Here is a 20,166-nt window from a genome sequence, read left to right as displayed (position 1 = left end):
GGATTGCCTAATTTGTTTTATTTCCTGGGGCTTCTGATTTTTTTCTCTGCATCCCAGGGAATTTTTCATGGGCTCCCAGAGCCTCTGAGCTGTTTTCTCCATATGTCTTAGGCCATCTTGAGTTTCTTAATCCCCAGCCTGGAGTGCAGAGAGGATATTTGCATAGAAGCTGCACCAGAGTGGCTGGGATATACAGAGCCCCTTGGAGCAATTCCACCATCACCATGCTTCTCAGATGGCCTTTGGGAAAAGATGTGGGCAATGGCCTTTCAGAGAATTAAACAAATTAGGATATTTTGGGGAAAAGAAGATTGTTTCCTTGCAGCTTCGTTAGGTGCAAGCTGTTGGCCTGGAGTTTTAATGTTCTTTTCAATTTTTCTGTGTCATAACCTGCTTTGAGGTAAGAACTGTTCATTTAGTTTGAGTCCCCTTTTTTTTCCTCCCGACTCTTGCACAGAGGTAAAGTTGATAAGAAGGAAGTAGTTTCTCCTCAGTCCCGGAGGACTGTAACAGCAACACTTTAGCTTGCCTCTAATTACAGCCACCATGACAGTTCATATGTTGTAGCAATAAAAATAACCATAAACCTTACATAATCATTAAAGTTAGGCAAACAGCCCCTCACTGCATCATAATGTACAGGTAGTTGCTAATAATCCAGGAACAGCATTGGGGCATTCAAGGAACATCTTTCCTATCTCCACAGTTTCTTAAACAACTTTAGAGACATATTTTTATTAAGTATATGCAAGGCAGATGATCTTAAACCTCAAGAAGAGTGTGCATAATAATTGTGTACTCTTCTAATGCTCTCCAAAGACCTATTCAGAGTCCATTCTGAAAGACAATAATATATCAAGAAGTTCTGCAAACTTCCTCCTAATGAAGACATGCCAATTTGAGACCAAGAATGTGGCCTCTAAGGACAAAATAACCACCACTCTCAGTCTCTCGGCGTTTTGCTACTTTATTTCAGAGTGATTCAAAATCTAATTAAATTTCTAAACTCTAATGAAATTACAGAAGAAAAATCATTTAGGATTATATTATGTACAATTACTCACAGCTGAAAATTACAGTTACCCTCTTTCACCAGGATGGAGCCTCCTGGGAAAACCCTTGTTATTTATCCACCATATATCTGACACTTCTCTCACTATTTACAAGTTGGAGGTAAAGCTGAATTAATTAAATGTATATATCCTGAACTGCAACAGATAGGTGGGGAGGGAGCCCAGAAGAGGAATGGACTGAGATTTTCTTACACAAGAAAGGCTGGGATTGGGTGAGTAATGACTGACTCTAGATTCTGTCTAAAAGAGAAGATGCTCAGAGTCTCGGATCTCTTGGGAGCAGAAGCATCGCAAAGCTTTAGAAGAGGAGCCTAGGGTGTAGGATGTTCTTTCAAGTTATGTTTGGCTTTGAGAATCTTTAGCTTATTCTTCTGCAGGTAAGTGAAGACCTTGCCACCAGAAGTTTGCTTAGGGATGGTGGCCTGAATTTCCATTTTAAAAGGGCTCAGTAATGTGATCCATTCAGGCTAATATCATTAACCAGATGCTTTTCAGTCTTTAGCAGCTGATTAGCAATTTCAAGGAATGCATCTGCTCAGTCTTTTTTTTTTTTTTTTTAATTTCTGTGAATAGGGAGTTTTGAAGGTGCCTCCATAGATACAAGTATTATCTTGTATTGCAACAAGTTGGGCTATGGTGGACTTGGATTTCTGAGAATATCGACTAAGTAATTCAGATCTTTCCTCTTATTAAGAATGACTGGAAATGCTAGACAAAAAATAAATTTTAAAACATATGTTTAAAGTTGTCAGAGAGCTGACAGGCAACGAAGAGTTATGAGAACAAGATCTGGGAGAAGAAACTCCAAATGTGCGTGGAACTTCACAATTTTTTCTCCTGGAGGCACCTTTCAATTCCAGAAGAGGTGACTGGGAGGCTGAGAAGGAAGGAAAGCTGTCAATAACTTTGAGGGGATAAAACCAGAACCTACTACGAAAGAGGACCCTTGGAAACCCTCCTAGCTTTGGGTCTGGGTGCTAAAGGGCTAATTTCTAGTAGAAATAGTGGACCAGAAATAAACCGTCCCTCAAAAGAAGTTAAGTCCAACTTTTATTCATTTTAGTCTCTGGTATGGTATTCTGTGTGGTAAATTTTGCTAGTGAAGCATAGGATACTGTCAAAAGAAATACAAATCTACTTGAAGAAGTATAATATCATCCTAAACTTAAAATTATTTTGTTTCTCTAATGTTCATATGTAATATCAGGGATTCAATAATATGACCAGGTATATGAAAAAATAAAACACACTGGAAAGAAAATAAAAACAAGAAAAACAAATATAATGAATTAAATTGATAGATTTTTCTGGTTTTAAGTCATTCTTGAATTCTTTGAATAAACTCTATTTCATTACAATTTATTAGTTTTTTTAAAAGTAAGTAGTTGATTTGTTAATACTTTACAAAAATCTTTTATCTATATCATATGTGGATATTTGTTTTAATACTGTCCTTATCTGATTTTAGCATCATTAATATGAAATTTTATTAAAATGAGTAGGACAGATTTTAGTCAATTTTTCTCTGTAAAAGTTTGTATAAGAATTATTTGTTCCTGTAGAATTTGGTAGAACTCATAAGCACATGTAAACATGGGTTTTATAAAGGTGGGATGTCTTTGATTAACGTCTCCGTTTTTTGGATGGCTATGGTACCTTTAATTTGTCTATGTTTTCCTTATGCTAATTTTGGCATTTTATATTTTTACCAATTTTTGTCCATTCTTTGAGGTTTTTAACTTGTTTTTGTAGATCTTTATAAAATTTTTAAAACCTCTCAATATGTAATCAGTTCAGTTCAGTTCCTCAGTCATGTGTGACTCCTTGTTATAGTATCTTATTTATTTTTATGTTATTTCTCTTGCCCCTTTGATAAGTCTTGCTAGAGGTCTATTGAATTAGCATTTGTAAAGAATCGGTGTTTCCTTAATATCTCTTTCTATTTTCTCATTGTTAGTGTATAGGAACGCAAGGGATTTCCGTGTGTTAATTTTATATCCTGCAACTTTACTATATTCGTTGATTAGCTCTAGTAATTTTCTGGTAGAGTCTTTAGGGTTTTCTATGTAGAGGATCATGTCATCTGCAAACAGCAAGAGTTTCACTTCTTCTTTTCCTATCTGGATTCCTTTTACTTCTTTTTCTGCTCTGATTGCTGTGGCCAAAACTTCCAAAACTATGTTGAATAGTAGTGGTGAGAGTGGGCACCCTTGTCTTGTTCCTGATTTCAGGGGAAATGCTTTCAATTTTTCACCATTGAGGGTAATGCTTGCTGTGGGTTTGTCATATATAGCTTTTATTATGTTGAGGTATGTTCCTTCTATTCCTGCGTTCTGGAGAGTTTTAGTCATAAATGGGTGTTGAATTTTGTCAAAGGCTTTCTCTGCATCTATTGAGATAATCATATGGTTTTTATCTTTCAATTTGTTAATGTGGTGTATTACATTGATTGACTTGTGGATATTAAAGAATCCTTGCATTCCTGGGATAAAGCCCACTTGGTCATGGTATATGATTTTTTTAATATGTTGGATTCTGTTTGCTAGAATTTTGTTAAGGATTTTTCATCTATGTTCATCAATGATATTGGCCTGTAGAGGAAACCAGATCTGAAAGAGACACGTGCACCCCAATGTTCATCACAGCACTGTTTATAATAGCCAGGACATGGAAGCAACCCAGATGCCCATCAGCAGACGAATGGATGAGGAAGCTGTGGGACATATACACCATGGAATATTACTCAGCCATTAAAAAGAATTCATTTGAATCAGTTCTAATGAGATGGATGAAACTGGAGCCCATTATACAGAGTGAAGTAAGCCAGAAAGATAAAGACCATTATAGCATACTAACACATATATATGGAATTTAGAAAGATGGTAATGATAACCCTATATGTAAAACAGAAAAAGAGAAACAGATGTACAGAACAGACTTTTGGACTCTGTGGGAGAAGGCGAGGGTGGGATGTTTCGAGAGAACAGCATCGAAACATGTATATTATCTAGGGTGAAACAGATCACCAGTCCAGGTTGGATGCATGAGACAAGTGCTCGGGCCTGGTGCACTGGGAAGACCCAGAGGGATTGGGTAGAGAGGGAGGTGGGAGGGGGGATCAGGATGGGGAATACATGTAAATCCATGGCTAATTCATGTCAATGTATGACAAAACCCACTACAATATTATAAAGTAATTAGCCTCCAACTAATAAAAATAAATGGGAAAAAAAAAGAATCAGTGTTTCATTACTTCTTTGTTTTGTGTAGGTTTCTGCCCCCTTCCTGCCTTAGTAATAAATCCCTAAATTTTATGCAGGGCACCTAGATGAAAGACTTTATTTCCTAGTCTCTTTGCATTTAAGTCTGATCATGATTAATATCTTGCCAATACGATGTAAGATGAAATGCGCTACAAAATTTATTTTCTTTCTTTTTTGAGTGTAAATGTATTAGTATGAACTTACTTTATTAAACTGTTTACTTCTTGCTTATTTTTGTCTATTTGATGTCTCAGTTTCTAAAATAGATATATGACATTCTCTAAGTATAATTGCTTATTTTTCTCTGCAATTCTTTCAATTGTTCCTTTATATATTTTGAGATTACATTTTTAGGTGCCTGCATATGCATGATTATTATACTTTCTTTCATCATTTTTACCATACGTGTAATATCCATCTTTTCACTTATGTGATTTTGCACCTAAATTCTGCTTTATTCAATATTAAAATCACTACCCTATTTTTGGTATTTGTCTGCTAAATTTTTTGTTTCTAATTTTCAACTTTTCATGAATTTCTTTCTAAAATAGATCTTTATTTAACAACAAATAGACAACATATTGCAGAATTTTAAAAAATTTAATGTTAGTGTTTATCTTATAGTTTTCCCTACTTACATATTTAAATTTTTATTGAAGTTCAATATGTATACAGAAAATGTGCATATAAAAATATATAGAGCTAAAAGAATTTCTAAAAAGCATGGCTCATCCCCAGCACTGTTTCTCCCTCCAACATCTTTGCCTTTTTCCCCATCTCAAGTTATACTGTTTAGTAAGCAGTATCCTGCAGGAATATTACCCATGGAGTTAGATCTTTGAGTTTGTGTAAGGAAGGTGATATTCCATTTTCAAAATATTTATTTATATGATGACATCTTTTAACACCAAAGAAACTGGTGTTTATCCTAATTTCTTGGGTTTCCAGGGCAGAATCTTAGCTGCAAATTGAGAAATTGTAGATAACTCAAGGCTTACTTCCTAGGCAGAGAAGCCAGGAATGATTTTAATTCCTTCTGAGAAAATAAGGTGGAATGGGAGACTTCTGATGTTTGCTAGCATTCTCTAAGCTTCTTGCATCACCGAAGATGTCCAGATAGCCAAGTCTTTTACTCAAGATTGAAGTTAAGAAACAGGCATCTGGATTGTGTTTTTACCAGTCTTCAAATTTGATAAATGCCAACTTTTGCAACCTTCTAAAAGATGCCGGCTGAGAATGAAGTTCTTCTTTTTGATAGTGAGGGAAACACTGTATACACCATAGTTCCCTAATTATCACACAGCATGCAGATAGCTAAGTATGGGTAAAATTGAAAGCCCACTCTGAGAAAGATGCTCTGTCCCTAGAACTCCCTTTGAACCGGGCTCTTAACAAGCCATGCCTATGTTTCTTTGACCAGAGTCCCTGAGCCAAGGGGGATTTATGGTGTCCATGGCTTCTTCAAAGTCTCACTGGTAGATAGATACTCAACTCCTTAGCTTCCCTGAAGCACTGGAAAAAGTCTGAGAATGAAAATTCGTTTTTGGTTTTGGTGGTTTCATTTTTTCAAGATTCATTACTTTAACAGTGAATTTTGCCTTAGTACCTTAATGGACTTTATCCTTTTTATGATGACCTGGCCATATTTGAGAAAATTTAGAATTGCAACATTATTCTTGGATCAGTAACAGAACTGTACACAGCCATGCAGAGATAGGGGAAGAAATTAAGCCATATGTAAGTTAAGGCATAAATATACATTTATGTGTGTATAGACACACACACACACACACACACACACACACACATATATATATATATATATATATTTTTTGGCTGTGCCACATGGTTTGTGGGATCTCAGTTCCCTGAGCAGGAGTTGAACCCAGGTCCTTGTACAGAGTCTTAAACACTGGACCACCAGGGATCCCAAATTTTTATAATCAGAAAATAATATTGAAACCACATCACATGTATGGGAAGATTTATGGATTTATATATAAGATTCTCTGTGGATCATCCCAAAATGTACACATATGCTTACTTATTACAATATTTCTGACTTACTTCACTCTGTATAATAGGCACTAGGTTCATCCACCTCACTATAACTAGCTCAAACTTGTTCCTTTTCATGGCCAAGTAATATTCCATCGTGTATATGCACCACTACTTCTTTATCCGTTCATCTGTCGATGGACATCTAAGTTGTTTCCATGTCCCTGTTATTGAAAATAGTGCTATGATAAACATTAGGTTACACATGTCTTTTAGAGTTGTGGTGTTTTCAGGGTACATGCCCAGTATAGGGATTGCTGGGTCGTGTGGTAGTTTTATTCCTAGCTTTTAAAGAAATCTCCACAATTATTGTTCTCCACAGTGGTTGTATCAATTTACAGTCCTACCAACAGTGCAAGAGAGCTCCTTTTTCTCCACATCTTCTCCAGCATTTATTGTTTGTAGATTCTTTTGATGATGGTCATTCTGACTAGTGTGAGGTGATACCTCATTGTAGTTCTGATTTGCATTTGTCTAATAATAAACAATGTTGAGCATTTTTTGTGTGTATTTATTAGCCATCTGTATGTCTTCTCTGGAGAAATGTCTGTTTAGGCGTTCTGCCTGTTGTTTGATTGGGTTGTTTGTTTTTTTTTGTTATTGAGCTGAACACTCTTTAATTGTAAAAGGTTTTGAACCGAAGGGCTGCACTACTGACCATGCTTGCCTACAACCTTTACCTTTCTTCTTTCCCTGGAAACAGGTATCTACACCAGTTTACTCAAGCAAGATGAGGACGGTAAAGGCACACATTTACTGGTATATACCCTCCTGTCCTCTTACTATTTCATTAAAAACATGAGCCAGTCTAGGTTGGTTACTATTTTCTACTTGTCATGTTCTTATTTTTAATTTTCATTAATTGTATGGTGAGCATTTTTGTATATACATCCTCGTGGGTGGTGGTGGTGGTTTAGTCCCTAAGTCCTGCCTGACTCTTGCGACCCCATGGACTGTAGCCTGCTAGGCTCCACTGTCCATGGGATTTCCCAGCAAGAATAGTGGAATGGGTTGCCATTTCTTTCTCCAGGGGATCTTCCTGATCCAGGGATCGAACCTGTGTCTCTTTAATTGCAGGCAAATTCTTTACTGCTGAGCCACCAGGGAAGCTATGTATACATCCTTGTACAATTGTTCAATTCTTGCTGTAAACTGTTTCTTGCAGTGGGATTAATGGACCAAAACTTGTGTAAACTTTTAAAGCTGTAGATGCTTATAACTAGAATGTTTGGAATAATTTAAAACTTATCAAACAACTGTGCCAGTATCTACATTTATTTTAATTATTTCAATCTTTAATAAATAAAAAATTCTCTTTAACATCTGTGGATTATGAATAAACAGACTATATAATTATGATTCAAATCTTTTGGTCCTTGTCAAACTTTGGGGAGTGAAAGGGATGCTATTATAACTATACAAAGATAATGGACATAAACCAGGACTTATCTGGGCAAAACTCAGCATATGGTCTTCCTACTAGTGAAGCATAATAACCCATGCACCTGACTAGAAATTAAAAACCTAGAATGTTGCCTCTACTGCCCACCTTCATACTCCTTCCCTTATACCTCATCGCCTGAACTTTTTGTTTATAATTTTAATGATTTTTAAAAATATTATTCAATGAAAAATATGTATGTGTTCTCTGGATTCTTTATTGTTTAGTTTTGCTTGCTTCTGTACTTCATGAAAATGGTATCATTCTGCCTGTCATCTTTTTCAATTTGATTTTTTCACACATTATGTTTTTGAATTTTATCTAAGTTGTCTCTGTCACTGTAGTTTGTTTATTTGTTGTTGTTCAGTTGCTAAGTCTTGTGCAACTCTTCGTGACCCCACGAACTGCAGCATGCCAGGCTTTTCTGTCCATCACTATCTCCCTGAGTTTGCTCAAACTCAAGCCCATTCAGTCAATGATGCCATCCAACCATCTCATCTTCTGTCACCCCCCTTTTCCTCTTACCCTCAATTTTTTACAGCATCAGGGTCTTTTCCAATTTATTAATAGTTACATAATATTCCATTGTAAAATTCATCCTGAATTATTTACCCACCCTCCTGTTGATAGATTCTGTAGTTCTTTCAAGATATTGTTTGCTATCACAAATTAGGCTCTGTGAATATTCTTTTCTACGTCTCTGAATGTACAGGCATAAGAGTATATCTGGTTATATCTTCAGGAGTAGAATTGTTGAATCACATGATAAATCTTCAACTTCACTAGAGAATAAAAATTGTTTTCAAAAATGTTATATCATATTTTTTCACATTCTCAGCTTAACTTAAGCATTACGCAATATTTTCACCCATCCTCATTAAAGTATTAATCAACAAATAAAAGTTTGATACATTTAAAGTGTGCAACTTGGTGTTCTGATGTATGTATACACTGTGAAATAACAGTCAAGCTAATTAACATATCTGTCCCCTCAGTGTGTGTGGGCATGTGTATCGAAAACAATTAAGATTTACCCTCTAAACAAATTTTAAGTACAGAATACAGTATTGTTAACTATATTTGCATTTCTATGCATTGGATAACCAGACTTATTCATGTAACTCATGCTTTTTTAAGTCCTTCTTTTCTGAGAATTTACATCTACTCATTTCCTTTTAATTATTATTTTACTTGCGGTCCACAAATCTGATAAAAGGCATTTTCATTATCATTCAGTTCTAGCTGTTTTTAGTTTTTATTGTAACTTATTCTTTGACTTATCAGTTACTTAGAAATGCATTTTTAAATTTCTAAACACAGAAACTTAATGTATTTTTGGCCACTGTTACCTAATCCAGTTGCACCATGGTAAGAAATACGGGTTGTTTGGCACCTATTCTTTGAAATTTTTGAGAATGGCTTTCTGGTTCAGATTTTTTTTTTTTAACTATTGTATGTATGGTTGAAAAGACAATTTTCTATTTTTTTGGACTGGCCTTCTATTTAAGTGTGGTACATCAATATGTGATTAAAAATCTTCCCTATACTTAGTTTTTCACAAAGTCTCCCACAGTCTTGGTGGATTTGACAGTTTCTCCCGACTAGTACTGGGCTTTGCAGGTAGTGTTACTGGTAAAGAATTCACCTGCCAGTGCAGGAGGTGCAAGAGACACAGGTTCAATCTCTGAGTTGGGAAGATACTCTGGAATAGGAAATGGCAACTCACTCCAGTATTCTTGTCTGAAGAATCCCATGGACAGAGGAGCCTGGCAGGCTATGGGGCTGCAGAGAATCAGAAATAATCAAGCAGCAGAAATAACCGACTAATACTATAGACACATGTGTCAATCGCATGCAGTGTGACTAATACTATAGACACATGTGTCAATCGCATGCAGTGTGACTAATACTATAGACACATGTGTCAATCACATGCAGTGTGACTAATACTATAGACACATGTGTCAATCGCATGCAGTGTGGCTGGTGCTAAGCTGCTGGGAGAGGACAGAAGCTTCCTGGGCATGAGGGGCCCATGCTGGGGAAGGGTCAGAGCCTGCAGAATATCAGCGCTGCAGAGCTCTTTCTCTTTTGGTTGGCAGAACAGGTTACCGCCCTACCACAGGTGAGGTCCACAACTGTGCTCTAGGCTGGAGGCTGGGCTGGCTCAATCTGTGTGTGAGCAAAGTAAAGTGATTCCTTTACTCAATAGAAGCTCTGAGACCCTATGCTGTGTCAGTTGTGGGGCTCAGTGCTCTGGCCCCTGACCTCACAGGCTTCCAGTCTAGTGGGAGGCATCCCAACACCTATGAAAGAGCAGCCTCAGGTTAAGAGCTGGGCATTTATTATAGGGGCATGGGGTGGGGCAGCCCATTCTGGCCGGGAAAGCATCAGACCACACTGAGACTCCAATCACTCCCAGGTCCACTGGCTAGGTGATGTCAGGCTGTTTTTTCAGATTCCAGCTTATGAGACCATTTTTAGTCTCTGTATTTTCCACTCTTCTACTCAGGTGGGTAGCAGACGCTGCATTTTCTGGCCTTAGGAGGTTGTGGCTGGGTGAAAAAGAAGAAGTTGCTGCAGAAACTTCCCTTTGTGGGTTTAAATATGAATGCTCGAGCCCTGGAAGAGATCCCGAGAGGTATTCTAGAGCAGAAGTTATACACTACTATTCAGTTTGACTTGCCACACGTGAGGGCTTCCCCAGTGGCTCAGCGGTAAAGAATTCACCTGCAGTGCAGGAGATGCAGGAGATACGGGTTCGATCCCTGGGTCAGGAAAATCCCCTGGAGAAGAGAATGACTACCCACGCCAGCATTCTTGACAGGAAAATCCCATAGACAGAGGTTCCTGGAGGGCCACAGTCCATGGGGTCACAAAGAGAGAAAGACGACTGAAGCAACTGAGCATGCACAATGCCTGTGAAGACATTTTAAAATTAGTTGCCAAAAATTGCAAAGTCTGATGTCACATCAGCTTGGGACCTCTTTGTGTACCTGAAACCTTGGGCCCACCTGAAGCTCCACTGGTGTGTTTTCTGCAGCCCACAGCCACTGCCCGTAGATTATTATGTCTGCACTGACATTTTCTTTTAGTTCGCTTAGGGGAAACTGAAATATCTCTCCTACAAATGTCTTCATTAAGTAGGATAAAGATTTTAAAAATCCACATGTTTCAGGAGAAGCAAGAGAGAGTATGTTTCCTGGTGCAAGTGAAGACTGAGCCAAAGTGTTTAAAATGAAATAAAGTGTATCTGGGTAAAAGGATGAAACTCAAAGGCACCAAAATGAAGAAACCTGTGTTCCCCAGAAACGGTCTACTCCACTCATGTGGAGACTCAGAGGAGCAAACACAGCTGTTCTGAAGGGGTCCCGTCAGTGGGTGTCAGCGGCTGCCAGTGCACCCTGATGGCCTCTGGCGGGACAGATGGACCTTGGCAGTGGGTGCCACCCATGGAAGGCATAGTGCAGTGTGAGAGGCACAGACTGCTAGCCAAAGGCTTGGGCTCAATACCTAGCTGAGTGGACCTGGGGGTACCACACACCTCAGTGATGTCGTTCCCTCCTCCATCAAAGGAAGGCCAGTGCTAACACCTGACTCAGAGGGTTGGGATGAGGGTCAAACAAACTCACATTCTAAGATTGCAAGCTCTCACTGAGTTAGCTGTGTTAGGGATTTGGCTGAGGGATCCCAAGAAAAAAGTGTTCAGTTTCTGCCTACTCATTTAAATGGAGCTTTACAACAGTCATTAATTTGATTTATGTTTTTGCAAGTGACATTTCTTGCACACTGGAGTTGGTGCCTTGATAGTTAAGTATGTGTCAAGGAGAAGTATGGAAACCCATGACCCCAGATTTGTGGGCTGAGTCTGTGTTAACAACCAAGGGTCCTCCGAGGTTGGACACTTAACCTGGGATTTGTGAACTTGGATGGGAAAAAATTCCATCTCTGTCCTCTAGCCGCTAATGGAAACTTAGCTTTTCCTGCTAATTCAAGTGCAGCCACTAAGCCACAGTGGCATTACCAGACAGGTGATTTTATTACTAGTAGGAGCAGTGAATATGTCCATCCATATTTCAGTTGTTAGAGACATCTCTCAATATCATTTTATCATGGCATCAAGATCCTGGTAATTATTTCACTTGATGCTACGCCTTGCTATTTACTGGGTGGGTAAAGAAGCACGTATATTTCTATATCACAAGTCTGTTTTCTAGATATTTGGATAATTGTATTTCAAAATAACTGGTTTCTTTTATAATCCTTGTGTGTGTGTGTGCATGTGCTAAATCAGGTGCTAAATCATTCAGTCATATCTGACTCTTTGTGATCCCATGGACTATAGCCCACCAGGTTCCTCTGTCCATGGGATTCTCCAGGCAAGAATACTGGAGTGGGTTGCCGTTTTCTTCTCCAGGGGGTCTCTCTGACCCAAGGATTGAACCGGTGTCTCTTTTGTCTCCTGCATTGGCAGGCAGGTTCTTTACCACTAGCACCACCTGAGAAAGGATCCCTAAGCACCTTATTTGGGGCACTTAAACATTTTATTCTGGGAAGAAATCCATAGGCCTCTGGAACCTAAAGGAGTCTGTGGTCCTAAAATAGTGATTGGCTATGCTGTGGGCTTGGGGGTACTTCCTGTCCTTGCCTCAAGGCTGGAGGGCCGGGAGCTACTGCAGGAGCTGCACCTCCAGGCAGGCCAGCTTTGCCCACATCCCTCTCTGAGACTCACCAGCTGGGGTCTCTGGGGAAGAATCTGCACCCAGTCACACTTGTGAGGGGAAGATCGTAGGAGATAATATTGGTACTGTTCCCCCCGGTGCCCCCCTCTCACGCCAGATGCCCTCATTGTGGACCAGCTCCCCTTGGCTGCCTGCACTTGCTGGGATGCCAGGGCTGAGAGGAACTGAGCAGTGTTGGGCTGTGGCGGCAGCTTCCTTCCCCATCTGTCACGTGGGACTTGGCTCCCGTTCCCCAGAGCTTTGGGTCGCATAGTCCCCTCTTTCTGCCCTTTAAGAAGCCCTGAGCAGAACGCCAACATGCACTCTGCGGCCAGAATGCTGAGAGTCCTCCTCCTTCTCCTTGGTAAGTGGTGTGTAGAAAGGGGGCTCACATTCCCCTTTCTTGGCTGGGGCGGGGGCGCCACGGTGAGTCAGAAACTGGGGCTTGCTAGCCCACTGGGGCTCAGTCCCTCAAGAACGCACGTGTCCCTTCGGACAGATGGCTTTTCTCACTGTGAGGGGACGGTGAGAAAAGCTTTTGGTCTGTTTCACTCCAGCTGCAGCTGACAAATGCTTCTGGGACTGCAGGGGACAAGACGTTTCCTGTGGCAGAAAAAGCTTTGGGGTTGAGACCTAGACAAAACTAGCTTTAAACTGTGGCTCCATTGCTGGCAAAACAGAGCTTCTTAGAGTCGCAGTTTCTGAACCAATAAAAGGGAGAATAATAATGTTTACCTTCTAGGATTGTGTGAAAATTAAGTTAAATTTAATTAAGTCAAATGAAAATAATTATGTAAAATGAGAAAATGTAGATGTGTAGATGCTTTTCTATTGTTAATGGTGAATCAGTCTTATTATGCAATAAAGCATGCTCTTATTTACTCAGAGGTATTTGTTTTTTAAAGTCGTTTTTAATCCTGTGATCAAAAGAGGAAAGAAGGGAGAGAGGCAGAGACTAATAGAAAAACACGGAGATATAGAGGGAGAAAAATCAGGCCATAGAAACAGAGAGGAAAAACCCAAAAGAGATAGCGATCAAGACAGAGTGATGGTTAGAAAAATGCATAGATAACAGAAAAGGAAAGAGTCTTGAGACTTTTTGCAAAATTGTCTTTAACATCAACTGTTATTTCTTAAAAAGGCAATGGATGTCTGTCATCTACACAAAGAAGCTCTTTGCCAAAGCTTGCACTGAGTCAAGACTCAGAGGCAAGCAGTCTATCTCGATTTAACGTTCTGTCTCTCGAGTAACAGCCTGTATCCTAGACATGAGCAAAATTATTCTCATGGGCAGGACTTTGTCTAAAGCCTGCACTAAGCCCAGGAAAGAATAAAGCTCTTGACCTCCGGGTGTTAGCATGTCAGACAGATAGCAGCCTCGGCATCTGTCAGTTTACACGTGGAAATGGTGTGTAAAACCAGTGTTGGTGGCAATGAAAGGATGGTGAAACCCAGGCAGCCAGAACTAAGGATGTACAGGACAGACCATGGGAGGTGTGCCTGGTAAAAGTACCAGAAGGTAGTGCAAGTTTTAACCCTTGTTTCTGCTTTTGACCTAAGTAGATACACAAGCATGAGGGGAAGAAGTTAAATTTAAGGAGCCTCATGAAGAAAAGGTGCAAATTATATGAACGGGCAATTCACTGAAGAATGACAAATAGAAATAAACCCTTAAAATGCTCACGCTCACAAGTAACAAAGAAATAATGACGTCAAACATTTTGGAGTGCATCTGATAAGCTGCATAGTCATATATATTCTGCTCAATACTTTACATTAGCTCATTCTGTCTCCGTGACAACTCTGAAATTAGTCCCCCTATTATCTGAGTTTTATGGATGAGGTTTGCATTGTGATACTTGGCCAAAGCATCACAACAATTTAGGGCTTTCAAACACTACTAGTAGAGATAGCAGTGATTAGCCTTGTGCGTCCAGCTCTAAACACACTGCATGTTAATCCTTGCTCTGCTCTTTACGAGCCCAGAGAGCATGGGTAGGATATTCATCCTCACTGTGCTCAGTTTTCTCATCTGTAACTTGGGGATAAAGATAGTACCGACTCCACAGGTTGAGAGAATTCAACCTGTTATCATATTTAAAGCATGTAGCCAGTATCTAAGGTGAGGGGAGCATTCGTTTTTTTTAATTGGTATTTATTTATTTATTTATTTTTTTCTTTTTTTTTTTTCCATTTATTTTTATTAGTTGGAGGCTAATTACTTTACATCATTGCTGTGGTTTTTGTCATACATTGAAATGAATTAGCCATAGATTTACATGTATTCCCCATCCAGTTCCCCCTCCCACCTCCCTCTCCACCCGTTCCCTCTGGGTCTTCCCAATGCACCAGGCCCAAGCACTTGTCTCATGCACCCAACCTGGGCTGGTGATCTGTTTCACCCTAGATAATATACATGTTTCGATGCTGTTCTCTTGAAACATCCCACCCTCGCCTTCTCCCAGAGTCCACAAGTCTGTTCTATACATCTGAGTCTCTTGAGTACCAAATTCTGTAATCACAATTTGGTAATTTGTAGCAAAATGTAAGCTGTTCACAGCCTTCTACTCCAAAATTCCACTTCCAGGAGCTCATCCTAATAACCTAATAGGGTAAAAGCTCACTAAAATATTTAATAGGATGCTATTCAGCACTGCTGATCACAGCGAAAACCAGAAACTACTGATTACCAGCCAGAATCTGGCTAAATCAATTATGCTCTAAAATTTCCAATGAATCCAGTAAGTTTCATTGAGAGAGTTAACTTTCTCAGAACTGATCTGGGTAGAAGAGAAGAGACAAAGCCACAGTCACAGAGTTTCAGTTACGTCGTCGTATTTTGCACATGTTTTCTTCCCTTTCCAAAAACTGACGGGAAGGAAATACAGCAAATGGTTAAAAGTATCCTTCAACTCTTTCTAGGAAATAGGATTATGGGTCATCTTTTAGTTTCTCTGTGTTGGAGAATTTCATAATGTTTATATATATTCTTCATTCCAATAAATACATTTCTATGAAGAGAAAAATAACTACCAACCTATTGAAAATTATAAGACAAACTGCACTTTCCCTTTATGGACTGGTGAAAGTGACCTAAGGATTATCTAGTGTAACCCATTAACAGGTGGCCTGTGAAGGCAGGTGACCAGGTTGGTCATCCCAGGGTATATGTTAGAACTGTGCATGAGAAGGCTTTTAGGGCCCCAGCGAGGTAGAGTGGCATGTCCCCCTTTTTACCTCGGTGACAGCCAGGCTTGCCTGGGGCCAGGGAAGAGAGCCCAGGTCACTGTTTCCCATACATGGAGTAGTTGGAGAGCTTTTGAAAAATCAGTCCTCAAATATATTGAAACTATTTCTAAAACCTAGACCAAGGTGACAAACATTCATGGACACAATACCCTAAATTAACACATTTCAAAATCTGGTTTTATTTTTTTAAGATATCTGTGTTTAAAAGGAGATGAGTAAGTGAGCACATCCATCAGAGAAGCAGGGCATCAGAGATGAAGTTGAACCCTTTGTCTCACTTCCTCTGTCTTATTTACCCCCTCTCTCTCCAGAGGAAGTAGCGCACCTGCGTTGACTGTGTTTCCTTCCTGTGTTGTTCTCTAGGTGTTAAAATGTTGACCTGAACGCCCTCACAGCATGGGTAACATCTGTGTCATCTACCCACGCTGAGCCTGTGAATCAGGTGTCTTCATCTTAACTCTCTGTATGGGTCTATTGAAACACCACACGGTAATGTCTTCGTCCATTGCATTTCTGACCCAGTTCAGGTTGTTGCTAACTTTTCTCATGACAGCTTTAGCTGCAATAAGCCTTATCGGTCCGGTCTCCTAGAACCCATGTGCAGTGTGCCCCTTAGGAGGCATGCCTGGAGAGGAGTGACTTTTCATTGGTGATTCTCCTCTTCATTGGAGTTGCTCTCCACCAGTGAGGTCTGGATTATCTATCCTGCTACTGATTCAATAAAACTTGATATTGTCACATTTATAAATTTTTTTTGCCAGAGTTGTGAAATATTACCTATAAGGGTTTAGGTTATATATTTCTGATTGCCAGTGTGAAGAACCATTTTCTATGTGCTTATCAGACAGGTTTCTTTTTCTCTAAACTTCTTGCTAGTTTTACTTGGTTACTAGTCTTTTATGTAACTTTTTCTGGATATTAAGTTTTTGCTTATGTCATGCATTGCAAATATTTTCTCTTATTATTGCTTTTCTTGTATTACTGCTTTTCTTTTATATTTGTGGTATTCTTTGCAGAAGTCTCTAAATGTGATACAGTCAAATTTAGGTCTTTTCCTTTTTGTATGTTTTGTTTTTCTGTCTTGCCTGAGAAACTTTGTTTTAAACTTAAAAGTGGTTGAATTTTTCATGATTAAGTCTTTAATTTATTTGGAATTTATTTTTGTGTAAGGGCTAATTTTAGTTTTTTTCTTTATGGAATATTAATTGTCCTATCATTTATTTAATCATATTTCCTTTCTCTCCTACTTTGCAATACTTCTATCCTCATCTAATATGTGTCTGAACTGTTCATGAGCAGCATCATTATGCCCATTTCGCAGAGGAGGAAACAGAGAAATAGAGCATTATTGCTAATTTACCAGAGGTCAAGGTAAGTGAGAATGTTGGGATTCAAATGAAAGTGTTTTGATGCCCAAAGACTATATTTTTGGCCCATCAGTCAAGAATAGAAAATGGATCATCAGGCAAAAACTGACAAGACTTTTCAAACTATCCATTTTTTATTTAAAAATAGTATCAAACCTAAGAAAAGTTGCAAGAATAAGAATAGTGCAAAGAACAGTTGTACGATTTGCTGATTTCTTTAACAAATTATCTCGCTTGCTTTATCATATGCTCTCTCTCTCTGTAGATAGGGAGAACACATGATAAAACAAATGTGGTTATATGTATATCTGTATTTATAATCTCTATTGATCTTTATGTAGATAATAGCTATGTTTTTATGAAACAGAAAATATCTATTATATATAGTAGATATATTTATACATATACATATATACAGAGAGAGACACATACACACAGAGATTTTTTTTCCTGAGCCACTTGAGATTAACTTATATATATCACTTAAAAAAAACCCTAAATACATTAATGTGTATTTTTTAAAACTCAAGATAGGGTTCAGTGGTAAATAATCCTCCTGCCAATGCAGGAGATGCAGGAGATGAGGGTTCAATCTCTGGGTCGGGAAGATCCCCAGGAGTATGAAATGGCAACTAACTCTTATATACTTGCCTGAAAAATTCCACAGACAGAGGAGCCTCATGGGCTATAGTCCATGGGGCAGCAGAGAGTCACACACACACCACTGAGTGACTGAGCATGCACAATCTCTCACAAAACTACAGTCACAGGATAGTTACCAACTTCAGGAAGTTAGCACTGACCAAATTTTTCATGTAATCTGTCATAGTCCAGTGTTTCAGGGGACCTCACAATGATCTTTGCAGCTTTCACTGTGTCTCAGGCAAGGAGCCGGTGGCGAGGATCTGGTGTTGTGTTTGGTTGCCCTGTCTCTTTAACTTTCTTTAATATGGAACATCTCCACAAATTTTGTTCGTTTATGATACTGATGTTTGAGGGTTTCTGTTCCCTTTTTTCATGGAACATTCCTCAATTGGGAGTTTGTCTGATATCCTAATGATCAGATTCCAGGGGTCCGTTCCCCATCAGAAAGCTCCATAAACTGATCTTGCGTCCTTAGGGTTTCACATTGGGAAGTGTAGGACAGCTTCCTGAGAGAGGCTGATGTACTTTTGACATAATGATAAAAGACTTACAACCCGGTTTTGGATAATAGTTGTCACAATTCTAAATAATTTGCCACTTAACTACTAACCAATCAATATTTTAAAATTTTGTTAAAATATTGCCCTAAGAAGAGCTATTGAAAATATCCAGTGAAATTTCTAGGCATTTTATTAGAGGTTTGCACCTTCCTTTTTAGAAAGCTGCTGTATAAAATATTCCTGTAGGCTCTAATTCCCACCCAAATGTCAGCCATCTGTCTTCGTTTTAATTCTGTTGGAAAGTACCTGCTGAAATCTATGTATTATTATAATCATGATAATAAAAGAAATACAATATCACTTTAATTATGTTCCAGTGCCTAAAACATCCTTCACTGGAAGAGGCAGAGTTATTGAAGAGAGCAGAAGCTTTTCTCCCCCCTTAATTTATAATGAAAAGATGGCAAAGGCCGGGGTAAAGAGAATTAAATTCGTTTTTATCTTACAAGTCAAAGTCATCACTTTATGCCTTGGCTCTTACTCCCTGAGATCTTTGTAAAAATCTTTCCTGACAGCTTTTCCCCTGTTCCAGATTCTTGCCAAGACAATGGTTCAGAATCGTGTGGTATGTGCATTCCAGTGAGAAAGAATTCCTGCTGTATTAGTTCTCTTTGACTATGTAACAAATGATCATAAATATAACAAAAGAAAATATGCACTAGAGTCTTTCTTATAAAGTCAGCAGAGGGTAAAGGAAGGGGCTAGGACCCCAGGAAGGCAAGGAGAAATTTCCTGATATGGTAAGAATTCTCTTCATAATTTTTATCCATTTTTTAATTTGACTGCTTTTTTTTTTAACTGTAGAATCTTAAGAGTTCTTAATATATTTGGGATTGGAGTTCTTTGTCAAATACGTGATCTACAAGTAGTTTCTCTCAGCCACAAGCTTGTCTCTTCATCCTTGTCACAGGGTCTTTCATAAAACAAAGCTACTTAATTTTAACTGCCTAATTTATCTGATTTTTTTCTTTAATGTATCATGCTTTTGATAGCTGAGTTTTCACCAAGCCCTAAATCTCAAAAATTTTATCTTATATTTTCTTTTAAAAGTTACATAGTTTTATATTTTATGTTTAAATCTACGATCCATTTTGAATTCATTTGAGAATTTAAGTCAAGGTAATTTTTTTCTTTTTCTTCCTTTCTATCTTTCTTCTCTACTCTTCTTTCTTTCCCCTCGCTCCCTGCCTCCCTCTTTCCCTCTTATGGATATCCAGTTGCTCCAGCACCATTGGTTGACACAAAGGTTGTCCCTCTATTGAATTGATTTTGCTTGCTCCTCAAAAATCTGTTGGTCGTATTTGTGTGAAATATTTCTGTGCTATCTTCTCTTTTCTGTTGATGTCTGTGTCTGTCCCTCTGCCAGTACCACATAGTACTGATTTCTGTTAAGTATACAGGTTCCAAAATGGTAGAGTGATCATTCCTACTTTACTCTTCCTATTCAAAAAAATTTTTAGCAAGTATAGTTCCTTTACCTTTTTAGGTAAATATTAGAATAATCTTATCTATATCAACCAAAATCTTCCTGGAATTTTGATAGAAATTACATTAAATCTATAGATCAATTTGAGGAGTCTGGCATCTTTATTATGTTGAGTTTTTCATGAAGTCAGTATGTATTACTAATTATTTAGGATGATTTTAACTTTCTCTCAGCATTGTGGAATGTTTAACGTATTAGACATTGTATATATATTACCAGACTTACATCTAAGTATTTTTTTGGGTGATTATAAATTGTATGGTATTTAAATTTCCTCTTTGTATGTGTAGTTGTTAGTGTATA

General features: G+C 38.4%; 1 protein-coding gene across 3 annotated transcripts in view; it reads left to right on the top strand.

The window, feature by feature from the left end:
- Nucleotides 1–12,779: 12,779 nt before the first annotated feature.
- The window catches only part of TMEM273 (transmembrane protein 273), a 30,682-nt gene continuing 23,295 nt past the window's right edge, over nt 12,780–20,166 (top strand). For 2 of the 3 annotated variants that reach the window (XM_020916254.2, XM_070471013.1), the window contains exon 1: nt 12,780–12,920. In XM_020916254.2, the coding sequence (XP_020771913.2) occupies nt 12,875–12,920 (46 nt within the window). In that variant the 5' untranslated portion in view covers nt 12,780–12,874. The remainder of the gene's footprint in view (nt 12,921–20,166) is intronic. The other variant, XM_020916255.2, reaches the window with a different exon arrangement.

The sequence above is a fragment of the Odocoileus virginianus genome, chromosome 7, assembly GCF_023699985.2.
Source record: "Odocoileus virginianus isolate 20LAN1187 ecotype Illinois chromosome 7, Ovbor_1.2, whole genome shotgun sequence".
Classification (NCBI taxonomy): domain Eukaryota; kingdom Metazoa; phylum Chordata; class Mammalia; order Artiodactyla; family Cervidae; genus Odocoileus; species Odocoileus virginianus.
This window is presented reverse-complemented; position numbering and strand designations above follow the sequence as displayed.